This window comes from Coloeus monedula (genome assembly GCF_965178545.1).
Source record: "Coloeus monedula genome assembly, chromosome: 17".
In the NCBI taxonomy this organism is placed as follows: domain Eukaryota; kingdom Metazoa; phylum Chordata; class Aves; order Passeriformes; family Corvidae; genus Coloeus; species Coloeus monedula.
In genome coordinates, this window is record NC_138797.1 from 3,476,353 (window position 1) to 3,502,346 (window position 25,994).

A 25,994-nucleotide genomic window follows, 5' to 3' on the forward strand; every position below is an offset into this window, starting at 1 on the left:
CAGATTTTTTTTTTCTGCTGCACTGTTCTCGCTTGTAAGAGCAATAAATCTCCCTCAGGAATTAATCTCATTTTAGTAAAATACGCAATGAAGTATCTTGAATTTTGTCCTCAGAAAGCAAAGTTCAGCTTAAAGCATTTTTCATTTGGTGTCAAAATATGATTGGACCTGAATGTCTTCTTTTAAAAAAAAAATAGCATTAATCTTCAGTTCAATTTCTTCATCCTTTATGTTTTTTGTCATATTTGGCTTTTTAAAAAAAAAAAGGGAAAAAGGAAAACAAACCAACAACACTTTTTTGCACCTACAGAGCATCTTTTCCTTAGCCAAAATTATCCATAATTGGCTGAAATCATGGCCGGGCTCTGCAGTCTGCTTCCCAGGTCTGCCCCATTCAGCTCCCTCTGGATGTGTTCATCCTGCCTGGTTTAACTTTCTCTCTGAAGAGTGGCTCAAGGTGGTGAAACTTAATTTTGATGTTTGGCACTGTTAAATGAGGAGAGGCAGGTGCTTCCTCCAGGGTTATTCAGAGCGCTCCAGCTACAGACATTGTCTGTGTCTCATTAAAAAATGAACCTGAGATTCTTTTCCCCTGTAGTTGGGGGCATTTTTGGTCTCATCATTTTTAGTTCTGTTGTTGCAATGAGTTGAGACTTCCCCAGTGTTGTTCTCTTGCGAAAAGTCAGTAAATGTTCCTCTCCCAAGCATTTGCTCCAGGGTTTGCTTTGCTTTGCTTTTGTTCATGTGGCTCCTGACAAGCTTCCTTTGCTGCTGGAATTGCAAGTGTGAAATTGTCTGCGGGAGTTTCCCTGTATTTCATCCACGTGTCCGGTTTAATCAGCTCTTTGTCTGTCTTTGTGAATTGCTCTAAGTATAAATTCTTTTGTTGTCTGTCTAACCACATGATTTACTGCAGCTCCTCGTGTAGTTGCCTTGAGTGCAGGTAATTGGGAACATCAGCACTTGGAGAAATATTCCCCCTTCCCTGTGTCTACAAAGGTTATATTTATTAATACAAATATAGCAGAGCTTTTGATGGATTCACCTGCAGAACCTCCTTTGAATGCAGATATGGGATTTGATAAACACAGCAGTGTGGTTGTATTTTTTTTAGGTGTGTAAATCTCACCCAAAGAATGAGCAGAGTAGAATCATTCCTTTACACAGCTGAATGAATATTTAATGTATATCCAAGTCTTGGTTTTCAGAACTGCTCACACATCGGTCTTCACAATTATTATCTGATTCTACATTTAATTAAGACATGACTAAACCCCTTTTGACTGAGTTACTGCAGAATAGCACCTCATATTTTTATGTTTCGTTGCTATGATTCTTTTTAATTGAATGTAAATCATGCTTAGGCCTGCCTGTGTTTTCCAAAGTGCTGCTAAACATTAATGCCTTTCTGGCTGAGAGCTATGCTCTATGGAGCTGGTAGGGAGGAAATAAACTTAATGGACTCGATATTATACTTCTTTTAAAAAATCATTTGAAAATGAGCGCAGCATGGCCAGCAGTGACCCCCATAACCCAGTAGCCCCTGCCAAGCAACTGGCCCTTAGAAGCAGATCTGCAGTTAATTGCATACCAGTGCTGGGACTGCCAGAGCAAATCACATCAGCAGCCTGGCTCTGGAGTATCTCCTGTGACAGAGCCCAGCACCAGCTGTTCCAGAGAAAGATCAAAATATTCCCCCGGTGGAAAATCATGACATAATCTGCCCGCTGGGGTAGTTCCTTTCTGCGTCTGAACCGTGGAGCATGCTGGGAGATGAAAAGATTGATCTCTGCTATTTTATTGCCTTATCTAAAGTAACTTTGAATCTGCTCAAAAAGATGAACATTTCTGATTTTGTTGGTTTTTTTCAGCACTGCCTCTGATGCCATGATGATTTTTTGCCTTTTCTTTTATACCCCTGTTATACCTTTTTACAACTTCTGTATTCTCGGTGCTTTTTGCCTACATTCTTGGACTTGTTTGTCAAACTGAGAGACTGAACATTTTAGAAGCTTCGTAGGGAGGGGTTAGTGTGCCCCAGACCCCAAGGTCCTCTCCAGAACACATTCTGTAAACCAAGATAGAACCATCCAGGGGAAGGCTCCTTGGGGAGGGGGGCTCACTCGAGCCTCTCATTGGGGAGTCTTTGATAGATCTGCTAATTAGTAACACCTATAATGTTATACCCGATCTTTGGGGGTGTGCATTGCAGCGTGCACTTCGGTGCATTTGACCTGGACGTGTCCACCTTAAAATAAATACTAAGGTAAAATCCCTTTTTCCCTTCTAACCATGTTTGACTCTTGATTTTAACACCAGGAAAAGGCATCACCTCGATGCCATTTTGCTGCCTCAAGTTCTGTGAGTTGCATAAAGGAATGATGCTCCGATTTCATTTGTATTTCCTTCCAGCTTCTAGGTTTTTCCATTTCTCACTTGCAGGGTTTTATTGCTGTTTTACCCCCCTAATCTTTTATACCTCTGTCATGACCTATTCAATTATATCCTGGTCTTGTCAGTTTTAGTTCTTGTCTCAGTTTCTAGAGAGCAGATGAAGCCAAGGGAGTTTGTAGCTTCCAAGCAGGAAAACGGTTTTTGTCATGGAGATCCACCCTGCAAAGGTCTGTCCCAAAACTCCCAAACCAAGCAACACTTGCAACCTGTCTCAAATCTCCGTAAGGATTATGGTGACAGCAGTGAATTTCATGAACACAGAGCATGACTAACTCAAGGATCTAAACATTACGTCTTCAACACAAAACAAAGGGCTTTTAGGGACAGGAATACTGGTGATGTTAGTCCACTTTTTACTATTGTAAGTGTTCAATTATTCAAGCAGCATGGTGGGATTTTTGAGGCCAGGAGTTGCACTTCGTGTGTCCCTTCCAGCTCAGGGCAGCTATGATACCACACTTGCAGGAGTCAGCAGATAAAGCAGACCACTTAGAAACTCCTCTTTATCGTTGCTGTCACTTTTTTTCCTTTCCTTCTTTCAGATGATCACTCAAGAGTGAGATTGCAGCTGCTGGATGGGGACCCTCACTCCGACTACATCAATGCCAATTACATCGATGTAAGGCTCCTGGACGTTCCCCCTCTGACAAACTCTCCTGTGACAAGCCTGCTTATGAATTTGGTGCCTCTGACACAGGGACAGACTGTGGCTCTGATATGAATGACAGCTGAACATTGTACAAACATCCTGTTGTGACAGGGAGAAGGTTCTCAGTCTCCAGTTTATTTTGTCTGACCAATCTGGACAGATGGAGATTTCCTGTGTTTGACAGATCCACCAGCATAAGTAGGACGTGGGCTAAATATGATGGATGCAGAAATCAATATCAGCCCCTCACAATAGCATTAGTTGATATCTGAGACTTGCCAACTACTCACAAAGTTGTGGTGCAGAAGGCATGTATGTAAACAGATTGACTATTTTTAAGTGTTACAAAATGACATTGGAAAAGCAGCCCCTGTCTCACACACAGAGCAATCCAGTGAACATGCATTTCTTGAATGCAGCTCCTAAGTCACAGGAACAGGAAATGTTTAGAATAGTTTCTTGAAAGAACAAAAGATGCCCTCAGAATTTTCACAGAGACAAATTCATACCTTTCTTCTTTTCAAACAAGAAGATGCAGTGCTTTGCCTATCTGTTTTCAGAGTTACCCTCAGGTAACACAGGACTTGTGTTTCTTCATGGAAATAGTTAAAAAATGCCCCGTTCCTGTCCTGTCTTTGGCATAAAGAGATTGTGTTACTCAGCCTGAGTGAGATACCCTCACTTAAAATCTCCCAGGGCAGCCCAGCTGCCCATTCATTCGTTCATTCATTCATTCATTCATTCATTCATTCCATGACCAGTTGTACATGGTTAGAGTGCAGCAGTTGGCACCTGGAAAGTATCAAATCCCTGGTGGGCTTTGCCTGAGATGTGATCTCACAGACACTCATCTATTTTCTCTTTTTTCCAGGGCTACCATCGGCCTCGCCATTACATTGCAACTCAAGGCAAGTTCATTCTTGTATGTCTAAATATTTATGAACTCACTGCTGGTTTATGCTGCTGTAGGAGCTGTTTATAGGGTGACATCATCTGTTTTGGGGAACATCTGAAAATTTTTTATAGGGGCAAAAAACCAGGAAGGATATAGAATTTTCCAAGATCTTCAAGGCACTCAGACTTAAAACCTCAGCTGCAGGAATAAAAAATGCCACAGACTTAGAGGTGGCAGTAGAGCCTAGAATGTGTCATTTGTGCATGAAGTATGAGAGGGGAACTAAAGGGGACTTTGTGGATCTTGGATTTACCTTCTGGAGTGAAATGGCTGGAGGTGGGCAGTGAGAATAAGCTGTGAGTGATGAGCCTTTGAGGGGAACTGGTAGGAAATGCACTTGAACATCACCTTCTGTAAGGTACTTGATGAGTTTCCTATAAGAAAGGAAATAAGGTCAGGGAGAGGCTCTAGGCTGACAAACCTCTTGTGAGCACTGGCACTTCGGCTGTTGGAACCTGGAATTTTTCTGGTGGAACTTCAAAAAAGGGCTAATTTCTGCATGTTTCCTTCCTCCTTCCTAACTGATCAATATTAAAGTGTGAAATGAGGGAATATTAGTGCTGCATCTGGTGTGAATTACAACACAGCCTTAATTACAGGTTCAGTGTAGGGTACTTCCATGTCCCATCACTTATACACAGTTACCTGCTGGAGCCATCCCCACTGGTACCATACCACCATCCTCTCTGTGAACCTTTAATACCTGCTGTGGGGAAGGGTCTGATCTCCCAGAGAGCTCCAGGCTGTTCGTGTCTGTAACCCTGAATCACAGGGGGATGCTTTGAGAGGGAGAGCAGGATCCTGTGGGACCAGCACAATGGCAGGAGAACAGCTGGAAGGAGTTCTTGGCATTCCATGCACTCTCTTGAGACGTCCTTTTTGTCTTCTCTCCTGCCCCAGGGCCGATGCAAGAGACAGTGAAGGATTTTTGGAGGATGATTTGGCAAGAAAACTCTGCGAGTGTTGTCATGGTCACCAACCTGGTGGAAGTGGGCAGGGTAAGGTGCCACTCCTGATGTGTAAAGCCAGACCAGGGCTGGGTTTAACCCAGAGCTGCTGCTCAGGAGAGCTCAGCAGTAAAATGCCTTTTGCTTCCTGCAGTAAGGAAATGAATTCAACCACTCTGGGTTTTTCTGTAAAATGCTGGATTTTGTAATGCTTAGCTGCTTCCCTTCTAGACTAATAAGGATCGTGTTCCTGCTGTAAGTCTGGGCTTTGGCACAGTTATACAAATTGGTGCCAGCTCAGAAGCTGTCTCCTTCCTCACTACAGAAGGAAAAATGTACTTCTGTAGTAGTTATTCTTTATCTGATGGTTTGAACACTTCTCTAAAAATCTGGAGGAGTGAGGATGTGTGACTGGTGCTCCAACTATCAAAAGACCTCTTTACAAGACAGTCCAAAGCCTGGAGTTCTTGAGGTCACTACTCCTGGTGGATTGAGGTTTTTGTGGATCCTGGGACCACCCAGCAGTGTTGGTCTCCTAAACACCCACCAGTTCCCTCTCCTGGACTGACCTGGACCAGACATCCCTGTGTCAGCACAAGGCAATTCCCAAAGCCCATCATGGGACCAAACATAAAAAACTCAAAAGATGTAGGCTAAACCTCAGGGAAAAAGAAGGCAGAATGTCTGGGGTGACTTTCCCCAGCATGATTTTTGTTTCAGAGACTTTCTGAGCCAGAAACTGGAGGTCTTAAAAAATTTTGTCCTGATGTTTGTCACTTTCCATTGCTTTGGTACTAAGAAAAATTTAAATGATCCTTTACTCCGAGCCATTAGTAATTCAGCTGCTTTGTGTTTGATTTCCCTTAGATCTCATGGTTGAATGCCAGCTGCTTCTGTTCATTTATTGCTATTTATTCTGTTTTACCTTCTACTGACACTTCAGCTCAAAATAAATGCCTCTGTGTAAAAGAAAAAAACCCAAGCAACAAAAAAACCACAACAAACCTACATTAATCATATTTAATATTTATAAAACCCCTTTCAATTATGACTGGAACTGGAACATGAAGCCTGCTTTGCAGCAGCTAATTGCTTCAGCTTTAGGTATCGTTCCACTCTTTCATGCTAGAGCATTTAATAACCTGATAACCTTTGTTAGCCTAAATATTCCTTCTGGAGCTTCACTGCCTTGCTTTTATTTCTTCTGGTAGTTTTGCACATGGCTCCTAGAGCCGGCTAAGCTGGGATATGTTTACCTGCTCAGGAGATTTCTCTCTTGAGCCTTAGTTGAAGCCTGTCACAGCTGGTAAAATGCCAAGTTTGTGTCCATATCTGATAAAGAAAGCTCAGAGTCAAACAAATTTAGTGTCTCAACATGTATCCCACAATCCCCATGAACTGAAATTCTTTGTCTAAACAGGGAGAGTTCAGAATTACAGGAGCAGTAGCACAGATTTTTCTCAGAAGGGATGGTGGCAGTGACTGCCAGGTGTTCTGTACATCTGATATGGGCAGGGCGTGTATGGAAATTCAGAGAAGACTTAAAAAAAAAGAAAATATCTAAATGCATCCTTTGCATTTGTATGGACAACAAAGGGAACTTTAAAAACATCCCCCCTGTGGTTTCTATGTATGATAGAGGAATTTTGATCTAATTTATACAGTTAATTTTGGCAATTCTGCACATCAGAAGAAAGCCCAATTTGCATTGGCTTCATCTTGAAAGTGGAAGAAAATGTAGGTCAGCTCTGACTCATCTTGAACGAGTTCCTCTCAACATTTTGCTTTTCCCCCCAGGTGAAGTGTGTTCGATACTGGCCGGATGACACAGAAGTCTACGGAGATATTAAAGTCACATTAATTGAGACAGAGCCATTGGCAGAGTATGTCATACGTACATTCACTGTCCAAAAGGTAAGGAGGTCTTCAGGAAGCTGAAATTGTGGCACACTTCCTTTGTGTTCAGAAACTCTGGGAAACACATCCGGAACACTCTTGGAGATGGGAGCTGTGCTATTTGGACAGGCTGCACTTCAGGAAAATGAATTTTTGACAGGGATTCCATTTTTTGGACAAATGATTTTACAGGAACATCTTGATGTAGCCACAAAAGTAGAATCCACAGTGCATAAAGTTTAACTGCATCCAAAAGCCAGCAGACAGCTGATGGCATGCCAGGAATAATAACTGCCTTGTTTCACAGTGGCAAATGGCAGAGGAAAAAAGGTACCAGTTAAACTGGATGCCAGGCAGGGTCCCATTTCAGCAGAAATGAGACTATAATAAAAGCAAGAGTATAAAAACTATCCCCAAACCAGCAGGATTTGGAAAATTTTGTTACTTGTAATTAGAAATTGGAAGTCTAAGTGTCAGAGTATTCCAGGTCTGTCCAAATTACTTTCCAAACACTCAGTAAGTGGTTTTAAAGCTTTTCCAAAGTTGCTGCTCAATGAACTTCAGCCACACTGGGAATATTGTTTCATTTTTCTGATACATCAGCTCCATATTTCATTAAATCATTGGAAAACTTGGTGAGAAATGGTAATGCCAAAATCTGACAGGTTAGAGGAGCTGCTGCTGGATTCCACCCACATTTCCTGTACAATAAAACCCAGCTGACACACAGTTCTGGGTTACCCTTTTGCAGGGCAGATAAAGGTGTGATTTTCACATACCAGCAACTTGCTCTCACCAGAAAAGGTGGTTCTGGATACCAATTTTTGCCCTTTTCACTGCCAGCAGTATCTCAACCTGAGAATTTTTGGCAGGAGGTGGCAGAAAAGCTGCTGTTACCTGGGGCATGTTCACTCTCGAGGTGTTCCTTCCCCAGGTTTTTGCTTCAATGCCACGAGCAGGATTTAAGAGTGAATTTTTGGTGGTTTATGCTATGACATAAGAGGACGTGGCTAAACATAGCCATGGGGTGCTGGGGCTGAGGTCACCCTGATGAGCTGGGTTTGAACTCTGAGACCACAGGTTGAAACTGGGAGCTGGTAATCACCTTCCCAGGCCTCATGTGAGCGTTACCCACTTCACTGGCAACTGGAATTTGGCTGAAAACCTTTTCAGAGCGAAAAGCAGCTTCAGACACGTTTCCATGCTTAGCGAGAGCTCGGCGCTTGTTATCCCTCTGCGTGAGGGAAGGCAGCAGGGAGCAGAATACGCTGATTGGAGTCTGATGGAAGAAAAATAGAGGCTGTGTTGTCTCCTCAGAAAGGCTACCATGAGATCCGAGAGATTCGGCAGTTCCACTTCACCAGCTGGCCGGACCACGGCGTCCCCTGCTACGCCACGGGGCTCCTGGGCTTCGTGCGCCAGGTGAAGTTCCTCAACCCCCCGGAGGCAGGACCCATCGTGGTGCACTGCAGGTAGGCCAGCTCTCCACCCTCCTCCAGCAGCCTTTCCCTCTCTTTTCTCCTTGCCTGGCAGCAATCAACAGCTGTTTAAGGGTATCGTTTGTGGGCCTCGCCAGGAAACAAAGGGAAATATGTTTTTCTTCCCTAAAGTTGGCATGAGTTGGAGATGATGGAAGTAGGTCAGAGAGGGCCTTTCAAATGTAGAAGACCTCCCCAGTGGTCTGTGCTCTGTTGGATGCTCGGAGCAGAGCTGGGAAAGTGGTGAATGTCTGGGACAGCCATTCCAGGCCCTCAAACCTCATGTGGCAGAACGGACAATGCTGACAAAAAGGGAATTTCAAAGCAACTTTGCTTTGCTGTACCCACATGTGCTGCAGCTCAGCTTTGTACCAGCATCAAAAGTCTTACTTGGTCTGGTGGAAGGTGCCCCTGCCCACAGCAGGGGAGCTGGAACTACATCTGCTTTAAGGTCCCTTCCAGCACAGACCATTCTATGATTTTATGTTTTTATGATCTGAAATATTTGTCTGGCTGGGTCTGGCTGCCAGACCTTGGGCACCCTGGCTTCCTGAAAGCCCAGGATCTGGGGTGGGAATCTCAGACTAAAAACTTGCCCAGTGACTTACTTCCAGCTAGTAAATAAAAGGGGTTAAGTGACTTCAAATGTGAGGAAAGGCATTGCCACACACCCAGAGCTACATCTGCAGGGCTCATGGCACGTGGGAGTTAAAGAAGATGTGGCTTGAGCACAAGGCTAGAGAGCAGAGCTGGCTGTCCCAAAATCTCACCCCTAATCCATCCACAGGGAATTGCCTCTAGATCCCACTCTGTGTCTTGAGAAAGAGAGAAAAAATGCATCCCACAGCTGCTTTAAAAAGGAAAATCAATTAAATCTTATCTTTTTTAAGCAGTTTTGGATTGGGTGGGTGTTTTGTTTTGTCGGATTTTTTTTTTTCTTTTTAGCAAGCAGTGAGTCAGTTTTATAATCAAGTACAGCTAAGGCTGTGGAGTTGGCAGAGGAGATTTCATTTAGAGCTCAGGGCCTGAGTTTGCTGCTTTGGTGCCATGACATGGGGCTGGCCCTGGAAGGTGTCTGAACCTGACTCATTGTCACCAAGAAAGCAAGGGGAGATTTTTCATCCTTCCCATTTTAATGAATAAATGTCATTTCCTCCCTGTTATTTATCTGCTTTTGAATTTTAATGACTTGCTTTAAGTGGTAATTACCAAATTCTCCCCACCGATGCCTGGCTGGATAATATCACTGTTCGATATTTATGAAGTGCCAGGATCCTCTAAATATAGAACTGTTCTAACTATTTGTTAAAATTCTGAAAAGCTGAGAGATAAAGGGAGAGGAAATGCCACTTATTCATTAAAATTCTGCAAATGAAAAATATCTTCTCTCTATTCAGCAGTTGATTAATCTGGTCCATTAATTTATGGTCATTCATATCTCCTTGCTTTCGGCTCTGGTAGAGTTTTCAATGCAGCTGAAGTTTCCCTGGTTTGAGCAGAGTTTTCCTGCTTCCTTCAGAGTAATGTGAAGAGACGTTCTCCTCTCTCTATCCTTCACACCTAAGCAGCTTGGATGATTTCCCAGAGGGGAAGGAGGACACGATGACAACACAGTTTTGCAGGAGATGGCCCAATTCTCACAAGCAGTGGGGAGCTCTGAACTGAAGGGTTTGAGTAGCCTCGAGCTGCTTTCTCTGTAATTTACAATCCATAACTTGAAATCACCCTCCTCAGGATCCAAACTCCTCTGGATTAAAAAGGGAAAATAAATGTTTGAGGTGGAGGACTGAGCTCCTTTCATCATGCCCACTGGAGTAAATGTGTACATGTCATCTAAAGAGTCCCAGGGAAGAAAATTTCTGGAATTGTGTCTGTTTGCAACCTGGAGGCTGCTCTCCCACACCCTGTGTGATCAGAGGTGTGCAGGTGTCCTGGCCTGTAAAATTATAATGAATATTTTTTGCAATATTTTGTTGATGTTCAATAACACAAAGCTTTTGTTTCTCTTCCCTTTCATGAAATCTTATTTCCCCTCATTCTCTTAAATCCTTAAACAGAAAATTGAATCCAGCAGGGAGCGGGAGCAGCTCCCTGGAGGAGACAGCATTTTGTGTGCTGCTCTTATTCTCTCCTCCACAGAGCCCTGCCTGTCCACAGTCCCTTGATCACCAGACCCTCCTGGTTTGTTCTTTTCCAGTGCTGGGGCCGGGAGGACAGGGTGCTTTATTGCCATCGACATCATGCTCGACATGGCAGAGAACGAAGGCGTGGTGGATATATTCAACTGCGTGCGAGAGCTGCGCTCCCAAAGGGTCAACTTGGTGCAGACAGAGGTGGGTGCCAGCCGCTCTCCCTGCACGAGGTGCTGCTTTCCTGTCAGCTTCTCTGCCCAGCAATTCATTAAGTCAACACTGGCTCGCTCTGTGCCTTGATTATGCAGAACTTTCAGTGACTAAACATGCCCGGATTTGCACCGAATCAATTCACTGGCAGCTATTCAGGGCCTCCAAGACAGGAGGGCAAACCTTGAAGTTTAGGTCTGTGCATTGCTGATTAATTTTATTCTCATAGTGGGAAAAAAGAGCTCCTGAAGCCTCTCATGACTCATTCATAGCAACACTGCAGGCTCCAGTAGTACCTAGTGTATATCAATTACAAGCTAAGCAAACAAAACATCCTTGATTCAAGCTCTGGGTGCTGATTAAGCAAGCTGCTCCATCACACAGTGCCTGGCAGCTGCACAGACTCCTGAGGAGCTGTTATCCTGTTGCACAGGTTTTATGTGTGTCCTTAACCCCTTCCCCTCCTGAGGGACAGGACAATAACCTGGAACAGAGAAGGACTGTTAACTTTGTTGGACTTCCCATATTTACTTGAGGCAACGAGCTTTACCCAAAATACCCAGAACCCAGGGTTCTGAAGAGACAGATGGGCGTGACCTGCTAGTTCTATACAGTTGTGCCAGGGAAGGTTAAATTGTACATTAGGAAAAATTTCCTCATTGAAAGGGTTGTCCAGCCCTGGCACAGGCTGTCCAGAGCAGTGGTGGAGTCACCATTCCTGGAAGGATTTAACAGACATGTAAATGTGGCACCTGGGGACATGTTCAGTGGTGAATTTGGCAGTGCTGGGTTGGACACAGTGATCTCAGAGGTCTGTTCCAACCTAAACAATTCTATGATTCTTGGTGTTATTGGAGGTCCATCCCTGACCATTACCTTGTGAACAGAAAGGCTTTACACCCTGATGTCCTCCTCTGCCCACCCCCATTTTTCCCCAGCATTCCTGAGAGTGCCGGCTCCCCATTTTCCATGTAAATCTGAAACGAACACGTGAGCCCTCACATTCAATGATGGATGAAATATGCTCACAAAGCTGTCACACAGCACACGGTGTAATTTGTCTCCATGTGAAACAGAGCCAAATATGCATATTGGGCATGACTTAAGAAAAAAGAAGAGCGGTATTTCATGATCTGTATTCCAAATATGACTTTAATATCTCCTCCCCTCCCCTGTGCAGGAGCAGTATGTGTTTGTCCATGATGCCATTCTGGAGGCATGTCTCTGTGGCAACACGGCTATTCCAGTCTGTGAGTTCAGATCCATATATTACAACATCAGCAGATTGGATCCACAGACCAATTCCAGCCAGATAAAAGATGAGTTTCAGGTAATTTCGTATGTCTCAGTCACTGCAGTTGGTGTATTGAAGGTGTTTAATCAATTTCTGTGTGTTATTTCATGATTTCCAGCAGAGCAGAGAAGGGGGACATTGAGCCAAGGTCTGATTTCAGTTGATTTTTGTTGTACTACTGGGTCAGGCAGAGGTTTGTTTTTGAGCATGGACTACTCAACCTTGAGCAAGGAAAAAACTGTTCCCATTGTTCAAGGAGAGCAAGGGTAGTAATTTTCACACATAATGCTGTACTTCTTATTTTAATAAGTATTGTGTTGTTCATTTTCTTCCATAATTTATACAGAAACATTTATGCCTCAAGGTGCCTTATTATCCATTCTTGTGGCTCTTATGGTACTTCCAAGCTTTGACAGTCAGCTTGTTGACAACCTTCCACGCAGGGGAGAGAGGGAAAATTAACGATTTTGGCTACTGTTAATTTTCAAGTAAATGTCAATGAACACCTCAGTTCACTGTCCATGTTTTGCCAGGTACCTGGTGACGAAACCCAAAATGATGGACAGTAAAACTCTCAAGTGCTCCATTAGTGCTCTTTGCCCAGGGCAAGCAACAAAATGGGGGCCCCTCCTTTGCTTCCTGTCGCTGTTGCTTTTCCCACCCTGGTAAATGGTCTTGGGAGACTCCAGCCATGGGCCCTGTGCAGTTGTACCTCTCACACCATGGAGAGTTCACCCAGAATTCTGAGCACTGAACTGAGTTTTCCAGTCTTATTTCCCATGAATCTGTAATTCATTACTGCGAGGCTGAAGAGAAACTTGCACAGGGTGCCCAGAGAAGCCGTGGCTGCCCCTGGATCCCTGCAAGTGCCCAAGGCCAGGCTGGACAGGCCTTGGAGCAACCTGGGATAGTGGAAGGTGTCCCTGCCCATGGCAGGGGAGTGGAATGGTTGGGCTTTAAGGTCCCTTCCAACCCAAACCATTCTGTGGTTCTACGATTTTGAGCCAACATCAATGTAAGGCAAAAAACAAGATTGTGGGAATTTTGGAGCAAGGTGAGTTTGATGGGAAAGAGAGAGACATCTACTATTGAGGCCACTCATAGTCAGAGTAAAAGGGTGGAGATTGCTTTAATTGTAGTAATTCCCACCCCCTCTCCCAAGCAAAGTGTCTTTTGCAGCAAGAGAATGTCTTTTGGGAGCCCCAGCCTGAGTCAGAGGCCTCTTTTCCTCCCTCTCTGTGCAGAGGGAGAATGTGTGTCTTTTATCTGAAGCCTTACAGGGAATCATCAGGGTTGGTATAGTGAGATAAAGAATGTGGATCCCAACTGATGGCAGTTCAATTAAAAAAAGATCTGGTTCTATCAAGTGATAGCAGATCTGTAAAAGTGTTTCTGCTTCTGAATGCTTGGCATGAAGGAGCCAGAGCCGAACTTCATCAAATGCTGTTTAAAAAACCCACACTATTAAAAAAAAAGCCACTGCTTACTGGGTGCATTTTGTCATGATATGAGACGGGATTTGTTGCCTCTGTGCTTGTTCTTTTGAGCTGCCAGGGGCTGGCAGCTCCTGTGGGAAGGAACTGCTCTGCTGTGCTTTGCATAAGAGGTTCAGTGTCTGTCTCGTTGTAGAATCTATTTTTACAGGGTTTTGGCTCAGAGCGTTCCTCAGCCCTGATTGTCTGGGTTTAATGCAAAGCCTCTTTGCTGCAATCTTTAGGAAGCAGTTGATCTAACTATAGACCTGTGCTTGCAGTTTGTGGTATTTAGGTCCCACTGGCCCTGAGGTAAGGCTGGATGTGTTTCTCATGCTCTACATGTTGTCTGGACACACAAAAGCTCACTCTGCAGAGTTTTTGTAATCTGAATCAGTACAGGAACAAGGGAGAGAGGGCAGTGGCATAAAATAGGCAGGACTAAATCACTAGCAAGTCACCTGCCTGATTATCTGCACTGTCAGAGATCTGAGATTTCCTGTTGTCTCCCCAGCCAGACTCCCTGCCTTCCATCTCCAGACCACGTAGAACCTGAATCATTTAGAGCAGCTATATTATCTCAAGTTTCATACTTTGACACCTTCTTTTGTTTTGGATTATTTGACCTTCCTCTTTTCTTCGTTCATAACCCTCTGTGGCAGAAGTCCAGTTCTTTGTAAGATTTTTTTTTTTTTTTGGCCCCTAAATATTTTGCATTCTTCTGGCTGCAGAGAGTTCACTGTAGGACTCCATGGGCTTTGCTCAGCAAGAGGAGATGTAAAAGTGAAAATACAATGACATCAGACAGCCACTGATCTACCACCACTTAAGCACTGGTGTTAAGATGCATTCACTTTGATTTCTGAGTTTTGATCCTTGCTGACCAAGCTGGACTGGTTTGTCAGGAGGCCTCCACAATGGGGAACACAAAACAAAAATAAATTTAAAGAAACGTAGTCTGTCAAGCTGTGGAAAAGACAGACAACAGTCAAAGACTGAAAGCAGGGCCCCAGAGATTGGGTATGACTGTGTAAGTGAAGCATCCTCTGTGTCACTTCAAAAGGAAAGTAGCAATCTAAATAATGTATGAAACAAATAGACTTTTCTGTTAAAAAACCTCAAAACAACATTTGATCTTAGGTTTTCATAAGATAAGTCAGTAGCTTGAGGGATCACCAGAGGCTCTGAACACAGTCTGACCTCCTGGGTGGTCCTCAGGGTACACCTGCACAGGACCCCCTTGCAGAGGGAGAAGGATTTGTGCTTCCACCCTAAGGATGGTTGAAACAGGAGGAGGTTTCATTCCATCACCACCTCAAACTGCATTTTATACCTGTGACACCTATTTCCAGCCTCTAGGAAAGAACAGAAATGTTGTCTGGCTGCTCTGGGGGTTTAGAGCTGGAAATGCTTGGGAGGGGTATAGTGCTTTCAATTTTTGCTGGAGCTAACAACGTTTGGAAGAGTTCCTCAGGACAATCTGCAAAATGCAATGTGTTAGAACAGCAACAAGCTTCTTAATGCTCCTTCCTTTTTATCTCTGGGATGCCAAAGCTCTGCCAGTCTGAGTCCCTTTCAAACAAACATACTGGGCATACGGCATCCTTCTTGGAAGTGAACTCCGAGGCACTCAGCCTGTTTGTGTCTTTGTTTCCCCTGCTCCCTGCCCCTGCACAGACCCTGAACATCGTGACGCCGCGGGTGCGGCCGGAGGATTGCAGCATCGGGCTGCTGCCCCGCAACCACGACAAGAACCGCTGCATGGACGTGCTGCCCCTGGACCGCTGCCTGCCCTTCCTCATCTCTGTGGATGGCGAGTCCAGCAACTACATCAATGCTGCACTCATGGATGTAAGCACTGCTCCGGCCCCACCCGCTTCATTCCTTCTCAGGATGCTTTTCTGAGAGAATGGATCTGAAGGAAAGAACTTACGTAGCTGTAGTTTCTGAGTCTGGTATCTTCAAACCAGGCAAAGCACGTGGATTTTCTCCTCAGCACCAAAATATGTCCTCTAGACTGTGATTATCCCTGGGAGGTGGTTACAGCACCAGCCTGACAGAGTTCAAGAAGCTTTCAGACCATACTTTTGGGAACTCTTGGGGATGGTGCTGTGCAGGGCCAGGAGCTGGACTTGATGATCCTTGAGGGTCCCTTCCAAGCCAGCCTATTCTGTTATATTCTGTTATTCTGTGATCACACCCCCTTAGTTCTGCACCACACCATGGAAAATTTTTGGCAAAGACATCCCTCAATGTGCAGTCTGAGGCTGGATCATAGAAAGGCAGATGCAGGAAGAAGTGGTGGGACAGCTCTTCCCAAAAGTTGGTTTTTGTATCCATTGGGAAGAGAAATGTTTGCCAGGTCAGCTCTTTGAAAAAGTATCATTTGCAGTGTGGAGCGAGTGATTGATTTGATCTTAATGAAGTTAAGAATGTGGGAGTGCAGGGATCAGATGTGCAAAATCCTTCCAGGCTAAAGGATGTGAGTTGAGCTGATGTGACCCTGTCCAAAGGCATTTTCCCTTGCTTTGTTTATAGCCTGGAATCTCACAGCATGGGTCATTTGTGGAGGATGAATTATGTTGATGGCTTCTTTTTGCTGTGGTGCCTTTGGACACAGATGTCTTTAAAGCCACTAATTATTGCACTTGGAGTATGTATAAATGTGATCCAGGGTGAAAAACCTTCATTTTTTCCCTAGCAGCAGCAGGGTCACTGTTTTTAATTTTGTCTGTTCTTCAGTCTTTGGGAAACAGCGATGCTGTTGCATTTAAGATATTCGGTCAAATGGTCACAGAAGTTATTTTAGATTTTTTCTGCAAGATTGTGATGTTTTCATTGTAAACATGCCTGAGGACACTTGTTTTTTAAAGTGTGTTCAGTGCTTTTGCACATCTGCAGAAGCACAATCCAGTCTTTGCTTTCTTAGGGATTGGGAATGTTTGTACATTTCAGCCCTCATTGCCTCAAATCACTTTGCTAATATTTGTATCCTTCCCCACAAAATTCCAGTGGATTAATTTTTTTAAGTACAAAGCAATTTTTCACCTTCCATTGAAATTCAGCTACTCTCATGTTCTCTGGCTTTTCTCTTTCTTTCCATAGAGGAATCAGGAACTTTGGGGGCAAAAATAATCACAAGGGAACAGCTAAAATCCTACATTTTCGTAGCTGTTCTTGCTGAGAACAGACCTTGCAAATTCTTTTTTTTCCCTGGTAACTTCATGTGTGAAGTCTTGTACTGACCATGGACCCTTAGAGGACACCCTCCATCCCATATTGCCTTGAATGGAGCAAAACTGTCCCTCACCTTCCCCTAAAACAATGGAATGCAAAAAATGAGATTAAAGGCACATTGTGAGTCAAGCCATGTAGAAGTGATGATAGATTTGTATTTAATCCATGGGGTTTGGAGAAAAACATGATTCCATGTGTCCCTGACATCATCATTCCCCCGTAATCCCACACATGTTCTCTTGCATGAGTAATTCACACCTGTGTGTCACCTTCCCTTTGAAATGGGACAGTGAACCTGGTTCCTCCCCTGTATTAAATATCTGGGGAAGGTTTCTTTTTTCTCCTAATGGCAAACCCCACAAGCACTTGTGCCCTTCAGCCAAGGGTTTAGGCAGGTTTGCATTTTGCTGCTGGCACACCATGAAAAAACCATAGCAGGAACACTCTGGTGTTTAATTAAGAGATAAACCTCACTGTTTTATTTGCCACTCTGTTGCCACCGCTGGTCTGGTACTTCACAGCTTTTGATCCATACTGGTGTTTCTAGATGTGAGATGCAGAGTGGAGAAAAAGAGAGAAGTCCATTCCAGACTATAATTCCCAATAAATTGTTTCCTTTTCCTTCTCTCTGTGTCATGTCCCATCACCCTCCTCGCATGTGCACACTCACAAGCACCTTTTTCCCAGCATGGCCTGCCCAGCACTTCCACCCACATCTGCCTCACGTGGAGGAGAAAAGGCAAACCCCCACGATGGGCAGCTTAATGCTTCAGGATTTTATTTCTTTCTTCACTTTAAATCCAGAATTTTATTCTGTTGGAGGGATTTTTGTGCTCTTTTGTATTTTTACCCCAGAATTAGTGTGCCTTTTGATTCAAGTCTGCTTCACAGATGTACAGCACAAAGGACTGTGCAGTTTCCAGGCTCATTTAAGCCTTGCCTGCCGTGGTTGGAGAACGATAAAGTTTTCAGCTTGTGGCCTTTCATCCCTGAGAGCCTCACAAACATTCATTAACTCAGCCCCACAGAGGCTGGGAGCACAGCTCCACCCCTTCATTCTTAGGGAGGCTGAGGCCAGGGGGCCTTTCTGAGGTGAAAGAATGATATCAGAAATTAAATGCCAATGTCACAGGCTCTGAATGCTGCCCCACGAGCTCATAAAGGATGGCTGGGATCCAAGTGTGCCACCTCTGTCACACTGCACCCCCAGGCAGCCACAGCAGACTGGGCTAATCCCTTCTGGAGATCCTCGAGGCTACCACAGCATAAAGGAGAGCATTTGCTTCCAGCTGTTTTCCTTCCAATTATTAATATTACTGATAGTAGTAGTAATAGCAGAATTAGCATTATTTGCTGTGTCTCAAAATATAAATAATTGATTTGGGTAATCTCTGCTCTTGTGACACTTCTTTAATGAAATGTCTTCATTGGGAGCAAAGGAATCCCATTACGAGGCGTTCATTCATTGCGGAGCGATAACAAGGAGCAGGATGTGTGATTTGTATAATCTGGTTAAATGGCTCAGATTGCCTCCCCACAGCCTCCCGGGTATAATATTCCTTTGAATAAAAGTTGATTGAATTTTTTTTTTTTTTTTTTTAACTCATCTTATTCTTTTGTTAGAGCCACAAGCAACCTGCTGCCTTCATTGTCACCCAGCACCCTTTGCCCAACACCATCGCAGACTTCTGGAGGCTGGTGTTTGACTACAACTGCTCCTCCGTGGTGATGCTCAACGAGATGGATGCAGCACAGGTGAGTGACTCTTCATTCCTGGCATGTCACTTCCTTCTCAAATCCAGGGGGTTTCAGAGAGTTCCTGCTGCCATTTTCTTTGGCCCTCCCACCCCAATAAATAAATGAGGGGAAGCTGGAAAGTAAAAGGTGATGTTTGGGGTTTAAATGGAGAATAAATCCACATGCCTGGCTCTTTGTAAGCTAATTCTTGTTGCAATTAAAAGGGATCACAGAAGGGTTTGGATGGGAAGAGACCTTAAAGTTCATCTCATTCCACCCCCTGCCATGGGCCGGGACACCTTCCACTAGCCCAGGCTGCTCCAAGCCCCGTCCAACCTGGCCTTGGACACTTCCAGGGATCCAGGGACAGCCACAGCTTCTCTGGGCACCCTGTGCCAGGGCCTCACCACCCTCACAGGGAAGAATTTTTTCCCGATATCCCATCTAACTCTGCCCTCCTTCAGCTCAATGCTATTCCTCTCTTTCCTATCACTCCACATCCTTCTGAAAAGTCCCCCTCCAGCCTTCCTGTAACCCGCTTTTATGTACTGGAAAGTTGCTATAAGGTCTCTCTGCTTATTATATAAATACTTTGATATAAAATTATATAAAATAGATATATTTGAAAGTATTAAAAAGTTTTATATAAATACGTTATATATTACAGAATTACTTTGCGTTTCCAGCCCAAAATTTCCCTCCCAAACCCACTTTTTTCCCTTTCACGTTTTTGTCTGAGTTTGGTTCAGGAAAACGCTCCCTACCACAGCCCCAGTGTGCTTCACACTTGCCTTTTTCACAGAGCATTTCCAGAAGAATAAAACCAAGAGAGCTGAAATAATTTGAAGGATCTTTCCCCTGAGATTTCCGGCACAATTCTGTAATACTGAGAAATGTGCTTTGCACAGTTTGACAAGAACATAGTGCTTTGTATCTTTTTTTTTTTTCTTTCTTTTTATTTCCACATCTAAGTTGGGTTTTGGCTACTGGCCACACCATGATTTTCAGGATTTGAGCTTGCCAGGGAGGAGCTTTTGCCATTCCTTCTGCCCTGGTGTCTCCAGCCAACTTGCTGATGAGTGGCAGAGGATAACAGCTTTCAAAAAGGCACAATCATGCAATTTGTGTGGAGAGTACATTTGGCACGGCTAATTCACCCATTACAGCACTTGTTCTACGAGAAGAGAGGAACCCTCAAGCAGTTGGTACTTCATGGATTCATTTTTCACTTGTCTCTTCCCAGTCTTACCACACATGGAGGCAGTGAAATTACTGGTCTCTTTTTTGGATGGTGATGGAGAAACCAACTGCCCCAGTCCTTAAGGGGATGTCCCATCAGGGGGAACTCTGTGGGATTCCATTTCAGCTGCAGGGAGAGCTCTGCTCAGCACTGGGCTCTCCTGATGCCCTGCAGAGCCCCACCTCTCTGTGAGCAACCAGAGATCCTCTGGATCTTCTGTTTCCCTCTTCCATCCACCCTCCTTGATTCTGCATCTTGGCATTCAATCCAGAGACAAATTTCATCTTTTTTTCCTGACACTTCAAAGCCAAACCCAGCTTTTTCTGGAAATGACACACTTTCTCACACTTGGTTCTTGGAAAACACAAACCTTTCAGCCTCAGCCAGTGTTATTCTTCTATCTTTCTACACAAAGCTTATTTTTTTTCCTAGCAAAGTTTTGCTGTTATGACGTGGTCTGTAGGCACAGGAAAGGGGATTTGGCAGTGCATGAAGTCACTTTGACAGTTTCTGTAGCACGGTTTCACCTCCCTCGGGAGTGCAGCCAATGCCAGAACACCCAGGTGGCACTGGAAGTTAAGGAGGATTTTAAAGTTTGTATTGTATGAGCTACCAAGACCAGGTGTGGCAGCTTGATATCATAGAATCATTTGGTGTGGAAAAGACCTCTAAGATCATTGAGTCCAACCTCAATGGAGTTATCTCAGCACTGCCAAATTCACCACTAACCCATGTCTCCAAGCGCCACATCTACATGTCTTTTAAATCCTTCCAGGGATGGTGGCTCCACCACTGCCCTGGGCAGCCTGTTCCAATGCCTGACCACCCTTTCAGTGGAGAAATTTTCCCAGTATCCAGTCTAAGCCTCCCCTGGCACAACTTGAGGCCGTTCCCTCTCCTCCTGTCCCTGTTCCCTGGGAGCAGAGCCCGACCCCCCCGGCTGCCCCCTCCTGTCAGGGACTTGGGCAGAGCCACAAGGTCCCCCCTGAGCCTCCTTTGCTCCAGCCTGAGCCCCTTTCCCAGCTCCCTCAGCCTCTCCTGGTGCTCCAGCCCCTCCCCCAGCTCTGTTGCCCTTCACACAACCACTGTGTGATTGAGCCTCATGACAGTGGCCTCAGCCCATCAATCCAGATCCCTCTGCAGATCCTTCCTGCCCTCCAGCAGATCATCAGATCCATTGTGGAGATGCATTTTCTGGAGGGGGACTTGGCACCGTGCCTGCCCTGTCCCTGCATGACAATGTTGTCATCACCTGCCTGTTGAGCAGTGCCTGATCCCAGGCTGTGCCCTGAGCACAGGGAAAAGGTGCAGATAAACCCACGTGGAGGTCAGAGCACACAGCAGCCAGTTTTCAGCAGTGTGTACACCTGTGTGTTTGGAGAGGTGGCCATCCACTCACCTGCTCTGGGAGAAGCAAAGTTTCCATGCTAAGGGAAGGTTTAATCTTTTTCTGCTTTCCAGTGCACCTTGAGGTTGTTTGCTAAAGCTCCTGCTAGGCTCACATCTCCCTGCCTGTGGGACAGATGCTTTGAGAGGAGATCACTAGGCAGCTTGAAAGTCTGAATGAAGAGTAAAGAATCCCTTCAAAGGACTTGCTTGTGTGGTCGTGGCTGGCTTGCTTAATCTTGAAAAACCAACAGGGGCAAAGATGCATAAGATTGTGTGAATATCCCACCCAATTTCAATCCTATGTGATCAAAGGAAGAACAGGAGTGCAGAATTAATGCAGTCGCATGCACACTCGACATTGTTGCTGGCAGTGATTGAACTTGAAAAGCTCGAGATCAAGTTCAAATGAGCATCTGGGGGTTTCAAAACTTGTACAAAATTACACTTGAAAATAGGAAGGAAAAAACCCACAAAGAAATACAATCTTAGCAGAAACTGCTAATGAGATCTCATGCAAAATATTTTTGCGCCATGATCTATTTCCAGATGGATTTAAAATCCTTAGATTGTAATTTGTGTGCATAGGATGTTTTTTGTCCTTTCAACTCAATGATATCAGCACAAGAAAAAGACTTCCAGCCTGCTTCACAAACTTCAGAGATGCAGTTGTGGTTCACCCTGAAACCAGAAACTCAATCTCCTTCCCCTGCTCACTTGGTAGAGCCAGAAAGATAAAAAGTTCATCTTGCAGAAAAAAAAGAAATTCCAGTTTGTTTGAATTAAGATTAATTTTCTTGGTGCCTGAACTGTTTCCTCATTTTTACCAAATCTTTATGGTTCCTGTTAAATTTATCTACAGACACTAATCTTCTAATGTTCCTTTTCAATCTCTACCTTCACAGAAGCTTCATTTGTCAGCCACCTTCTCTGCACCTCTAGACCCAGAATTCAATCTGTTCCAAATTGTGTTCATGCAAAAATAAAGAGCAAGAAAAGTCCAGGCCCTAAAATATATTTCTTTTTTTCTTCACACTCAGGATATAAAATGTTTTACTGAGCTAGAATGAGATCTTCTCTGAACAAAGCCACGTTATACAAGATTGGTGATGGATTTTGAGCTGGTTATAAATCCAAATGGAATGATTGAGTATGTTCATAATTAAGATTTCTGTTTGGTTTTGTTTATTTCCTAGCTCTGCATGCAGTACTGGCCTGAGAAGACGTCCTGTTGTTACGGCCCAATCCAAGTGGAGTTTGTTTCCGCAGACATTGATGAAGATATCATCAACCGGATATTCCGGATTTGCAACATGGCCAGGGTAAGAGAGGAGAGATACCACATTTCCTGGTTATTCTCAAAAATACATTTTGACTTGAGGAAGAGGCAGAGCCAAGACTTGTGGTTTAGAGATGCAGAATCCCTCACCTAGGAACGAAATTCCACTGCAGCTACTTCCTTTAATTAACATTTAATCAGCCTGCATTGCTAAAGGACTCTTGGCTGAAGGCAGCAAGTGGATGATATGAGCTGAAAATCTGTATTTAAATGGTGAGCATTTTTCTGTGTGTATCTGAGAACAATTCATCACTTTGTAGCCAATACAAAGCCATCAGTATTGCAGGAAATAAACTGGGATGGTGTCAGCAGCTCTCCATCTGTCAGCTACCAGGCAGCATCTCTGAAGACAGATGCAATGTTTACTGGCTAGACTGGGATTCCCAATTGCCACTGCTTTCCCTATAAATAAGCAACTGCCATTTCTGTAAGCAACTCTTTGTCTGTGTCCCTCAGCCCCAGGACAGCTGAAATGATAGAAACAAAGTTTATCTGCACACTGAGCCTTGGCAATCCGACTTCAGGGCTGCAGGAAAGGGCTTCAGCAGAGGATTTTTCTCTCATTAGTTGTTTCCCAGATTGATTAGGTTTTCTTTGTTGTTCCTCTTTCATTTTTTCTAATCAGAAATGGAAGCAGGCTCCACAAATTTTATCTCCTTGCAGTTTAACACATCAGTCTCTGCATGGTCAGAGCCTGGGCAGCAGTTCCATTGTGGCACTGCAGAGGGAACCTTGTGGTCCAGTCACAGAAATTGATAAATTGGTTGGATATTAGGCACATTCCTGTGTCCCAGTGAGAGCCTGGAGATCATAAAGCTGGTCAGAGCAAGGCTCTGTGACTCTCAGATGGAGCTGGCCCGTGGATGCAGGGCTGGCAGGGTGGGTGCTGTGCACTCATAGCTCTCTGCACTCATCCATGTCCAACACCACGGCCACTGCCAGCAAATTTATGAGGATCCTTTCCCTCCACAGTCCCCAGAGAATTTTTGAGGGTCACCTTTACTTCTTATGGCACAGCACAGGCAACCAGGAAAGAGATATTTGATCTGTTTGTGCATTTTGATGAAACTTTATTCTGGAAACCAAACAGGGGTCCCATGTTCTTGGTGTCTGCCTGGCTCTGTAATAATCGTTATCCAGGCCAGGGATCAGCCCTTGTTTCTGCACTGTGTCAGGTACCCAGAGTGGACAATGCTAACAGTGCAGATGCAGAGGGGAGGATGCTGTGTCACCAGTGCCCCAGCTCTGCCCCGTCCCTGTGCCCCTGCCCCGTCCAGCACCCTGAGCAGGCTCTGTGTTCCAGCCGCAGGACGGGTATCGCATCGTGCAGCACCTGCAGTACATCGGCTGGCCGGCTTACAGGGACACCCCTCCCTCCAAACGCTCCCTGCTGAAGGTGGTCAGGAGGCTGGAGAAGTGGCAGGAGCAGTACGACGGCAGAGACGGGCGCACTGTGGTCCACTGCCTGTAAGTAGGGCTGGAAAATGTCTGCAGCCTCACGCGGTGCTGTGTGAAGACAGCTGGTTGTGGATCTGGAAATCTGGTGGCTTGCCAGGCTTCAGCTGGAGAAAATGCAGTTAAAGTACATTTATCATACACTGCAAGTTGAATATTGTACTGCATTATAGTATCCTGGCCCAGGGATTTTACTGATTGCAGTGAGAAATAGCTCCAAAAGCTCTGCTACATTGTGGGTCCTGTGACTGGAGCCCAGAGAGAGCTGAAGCAGCTCTGCCACGTGCCCAGCTCTGAGCACAGAGCTGCTGTGAGCCCAGAGCAGGGATTTGCAGCACTGCAGTCCTTGAGATTCCCTGTCCACCACTCCAGGAGTCCCTTAGCCCTTCCATCCCTGCCTCCTGGTCTACAGGTCTCCACTTTCACAAACTGACAGAATGGTTTGGGTTGGAAGGGAGCCCAAGCACCACTCAGTCCTAGTGGACACCTGCCACTGTCCCAGGTTGCTCCAAGCCCTGTCCACCCTGGCCTTGGACACTTCTAGGGGTCCAGGGGCAGCCACAGCTTCTCTGGGCACCCTGTGCCAGGGCCTCCCCAGCTTCAAAGGGAGGAATTCCTTCCCAGTATTCAACTAACCCTGCCCTCTGGCAGTGGGAAGCCACTGCCCCTTGTCCTGTCACTCCATGCCCTTGTTCCAAGTCACTCCCCAGGCCTCTCAGAGCCCCTTTAGGCACACAAATCCTTGAATATCCATGACCAGTCATTACATTAAAGACCTTCCCCAGTGTCCATGGGCTGTGGGCTCTCCTTCCCTCAGCCTCACCAGCTCCACCCTCACCTCTTTTCTCCTGCTCCCAGGAACGGCGGGGGACGCAGCGGCACCTTCTGTGCCATCTGCAGCGTGTGTGAAATGATCCAGCAGCAAAATATCATCGACGTGTTCCACATAGTGAAAACGCTACGGAATAACAAATCCAACATGGTGGAGTCACTGGTGAGGCTTTTTTCTGCTCATTCCCCCACCCACTGTGTGAAAGGCACTTCAGGATAGGTAAGAAAATGTCATGGCTTAGTTCAGGATGAATCAAAATGAATCAGAACATGAAGGCATCAGAGTTAAAACTGGTCCTGTTTTAGCATGTTCAGTGAATCCTCCTGCTTCTCTTTCTGAGCAGAGGGGATGCCCTGGCAGAGTGATGGGCACACTGTCCCATGCCCAGCTGCCTCAGGAGGTCAAACCCCACAGAGCTGTCACCATGGCTGTGGAAAGAGTGGGATTTGTCCTCCTGTCCAGCCCAGTGCTGGGTTCTGTGACGTGCCTTGAAACCAGGAAGGTAGAACAGTCCAGCCCCCAGGCCTGGCTCCCTGCAGCTCAGGAGATTAAAGTGTCCTGAATTCAGTCATCTCCATCGATCACACTGAGTCCGTGCCTCAGAAGCAACACGTGCACTGAGGGCTGGAGGCAAATAATGAATAGTCCAGACTGAGGCTGTCTCTTTGAGTGCTTTTCTCTTCCATTGACGGCACCATCTCCCAGCAATGCTTGCTCAGGATCACACAGGAACACAATCAGTGTTTGCCTGCTCCTGCCAAAGGGTATAAGAGAGAGGGAGGAGGTGTTTTTGCTTGTAGAACAGGGCTCTGAGGAATTTACCCATATCCTGATGCCATTCCTTTGTGTTCTCTCTTTCAGGAACAGTATAAATTTGTATACGAGGTTGCACTGGAATACTTGAGTTCCTTTTAGCCCAGCCAAGGGAGGGGACCCCACGACGTGCCAGACCCCAAACTCTGGCGGATGCTTCTCCCCTGTCCCGCACTGGAAGGCAGTAACAAGTGTGGGAAGGAAAACAACTCCTTCCTGGAACAAGAGACTGGGGCTGCAGAGACCTCCCTGGAAGCGGAGGCGATGCCTGTGTGTGCTGCTGCCTGCTTTCTATCAGAACATCTACTGCTTCTTAAATAACCTACTGTAAAAATTAGCAAAATGGGAGACAGGCTGAAAGACTGGACTTTCTAATCCCCTCTGACTTCTCTCCTCTTTTGGATTGTATTTTTGCTCTGCTTGCTGCAGAGTGGGGAAGGAATGAAACCCTTAGGAAATTCTCTTTTA

General features: G+C 45.2%; 1 protein-coding gene across 1 annotated transcript in view; it reads left to right on the forward strand.

Moving 5' to 3' along the window:
• The window catches only part of PTPRT (protein tyrosine phosphatase receptor type T), a gene marked incomplete at both ends in the record, with an annotated part of 423,019 nt that extends 397,391 nt beyond the window's left edge, over positions 1–25,628 (forward strand). The window contains 13 exons of the mRNA XM_082292624.1: positions 2,997–3,073; positions 3,975–4,011; positions 4,959–5,056; positions 6,803–6,919; positions 8,219–8,373; positions 10,577–10,712; positions 11,902–12,051; positions 15,165–15,338; positions 18,348–18,479; positions 22,284–22,409; positions 23,730–23,893; positions 24,740–24,875; positions 25,575–25,628. Of these exons, the coding sequence (XP_082148750.1) occupies positions 2,997–3,073; positions 3,975–4,011; positions 4,959–5,056; positions 6,803–6,919; positions 8,219–8,373; positions 10,577–10,712; positions 11,902–12,051; positions 15,165–15,338; positions 18,348–18,479; positions 22,284–22,409; positions 23,730–23,893; positions 24,740–24,875; positions 25,575–25,628 (1,556 nt within the window). The remainder of the gene's footprint in view (positions 1–2,996; positions 3,074–3,974; positions 4,012–4,958; positions 5,057–6,802; positions 6,920–8,218; positions 8,374–10,576; positions 10,713–11,901; positions 12,052–15,164; positions 15,339–18,347; positions 18,480–22,283; positions 22,410–23,729; positions 23,894–24,739; positions 24,876–25,574) is intronic.
• Between the last annotated feature and the right edge of the window lie 366 nt (positions 25,629–25,994).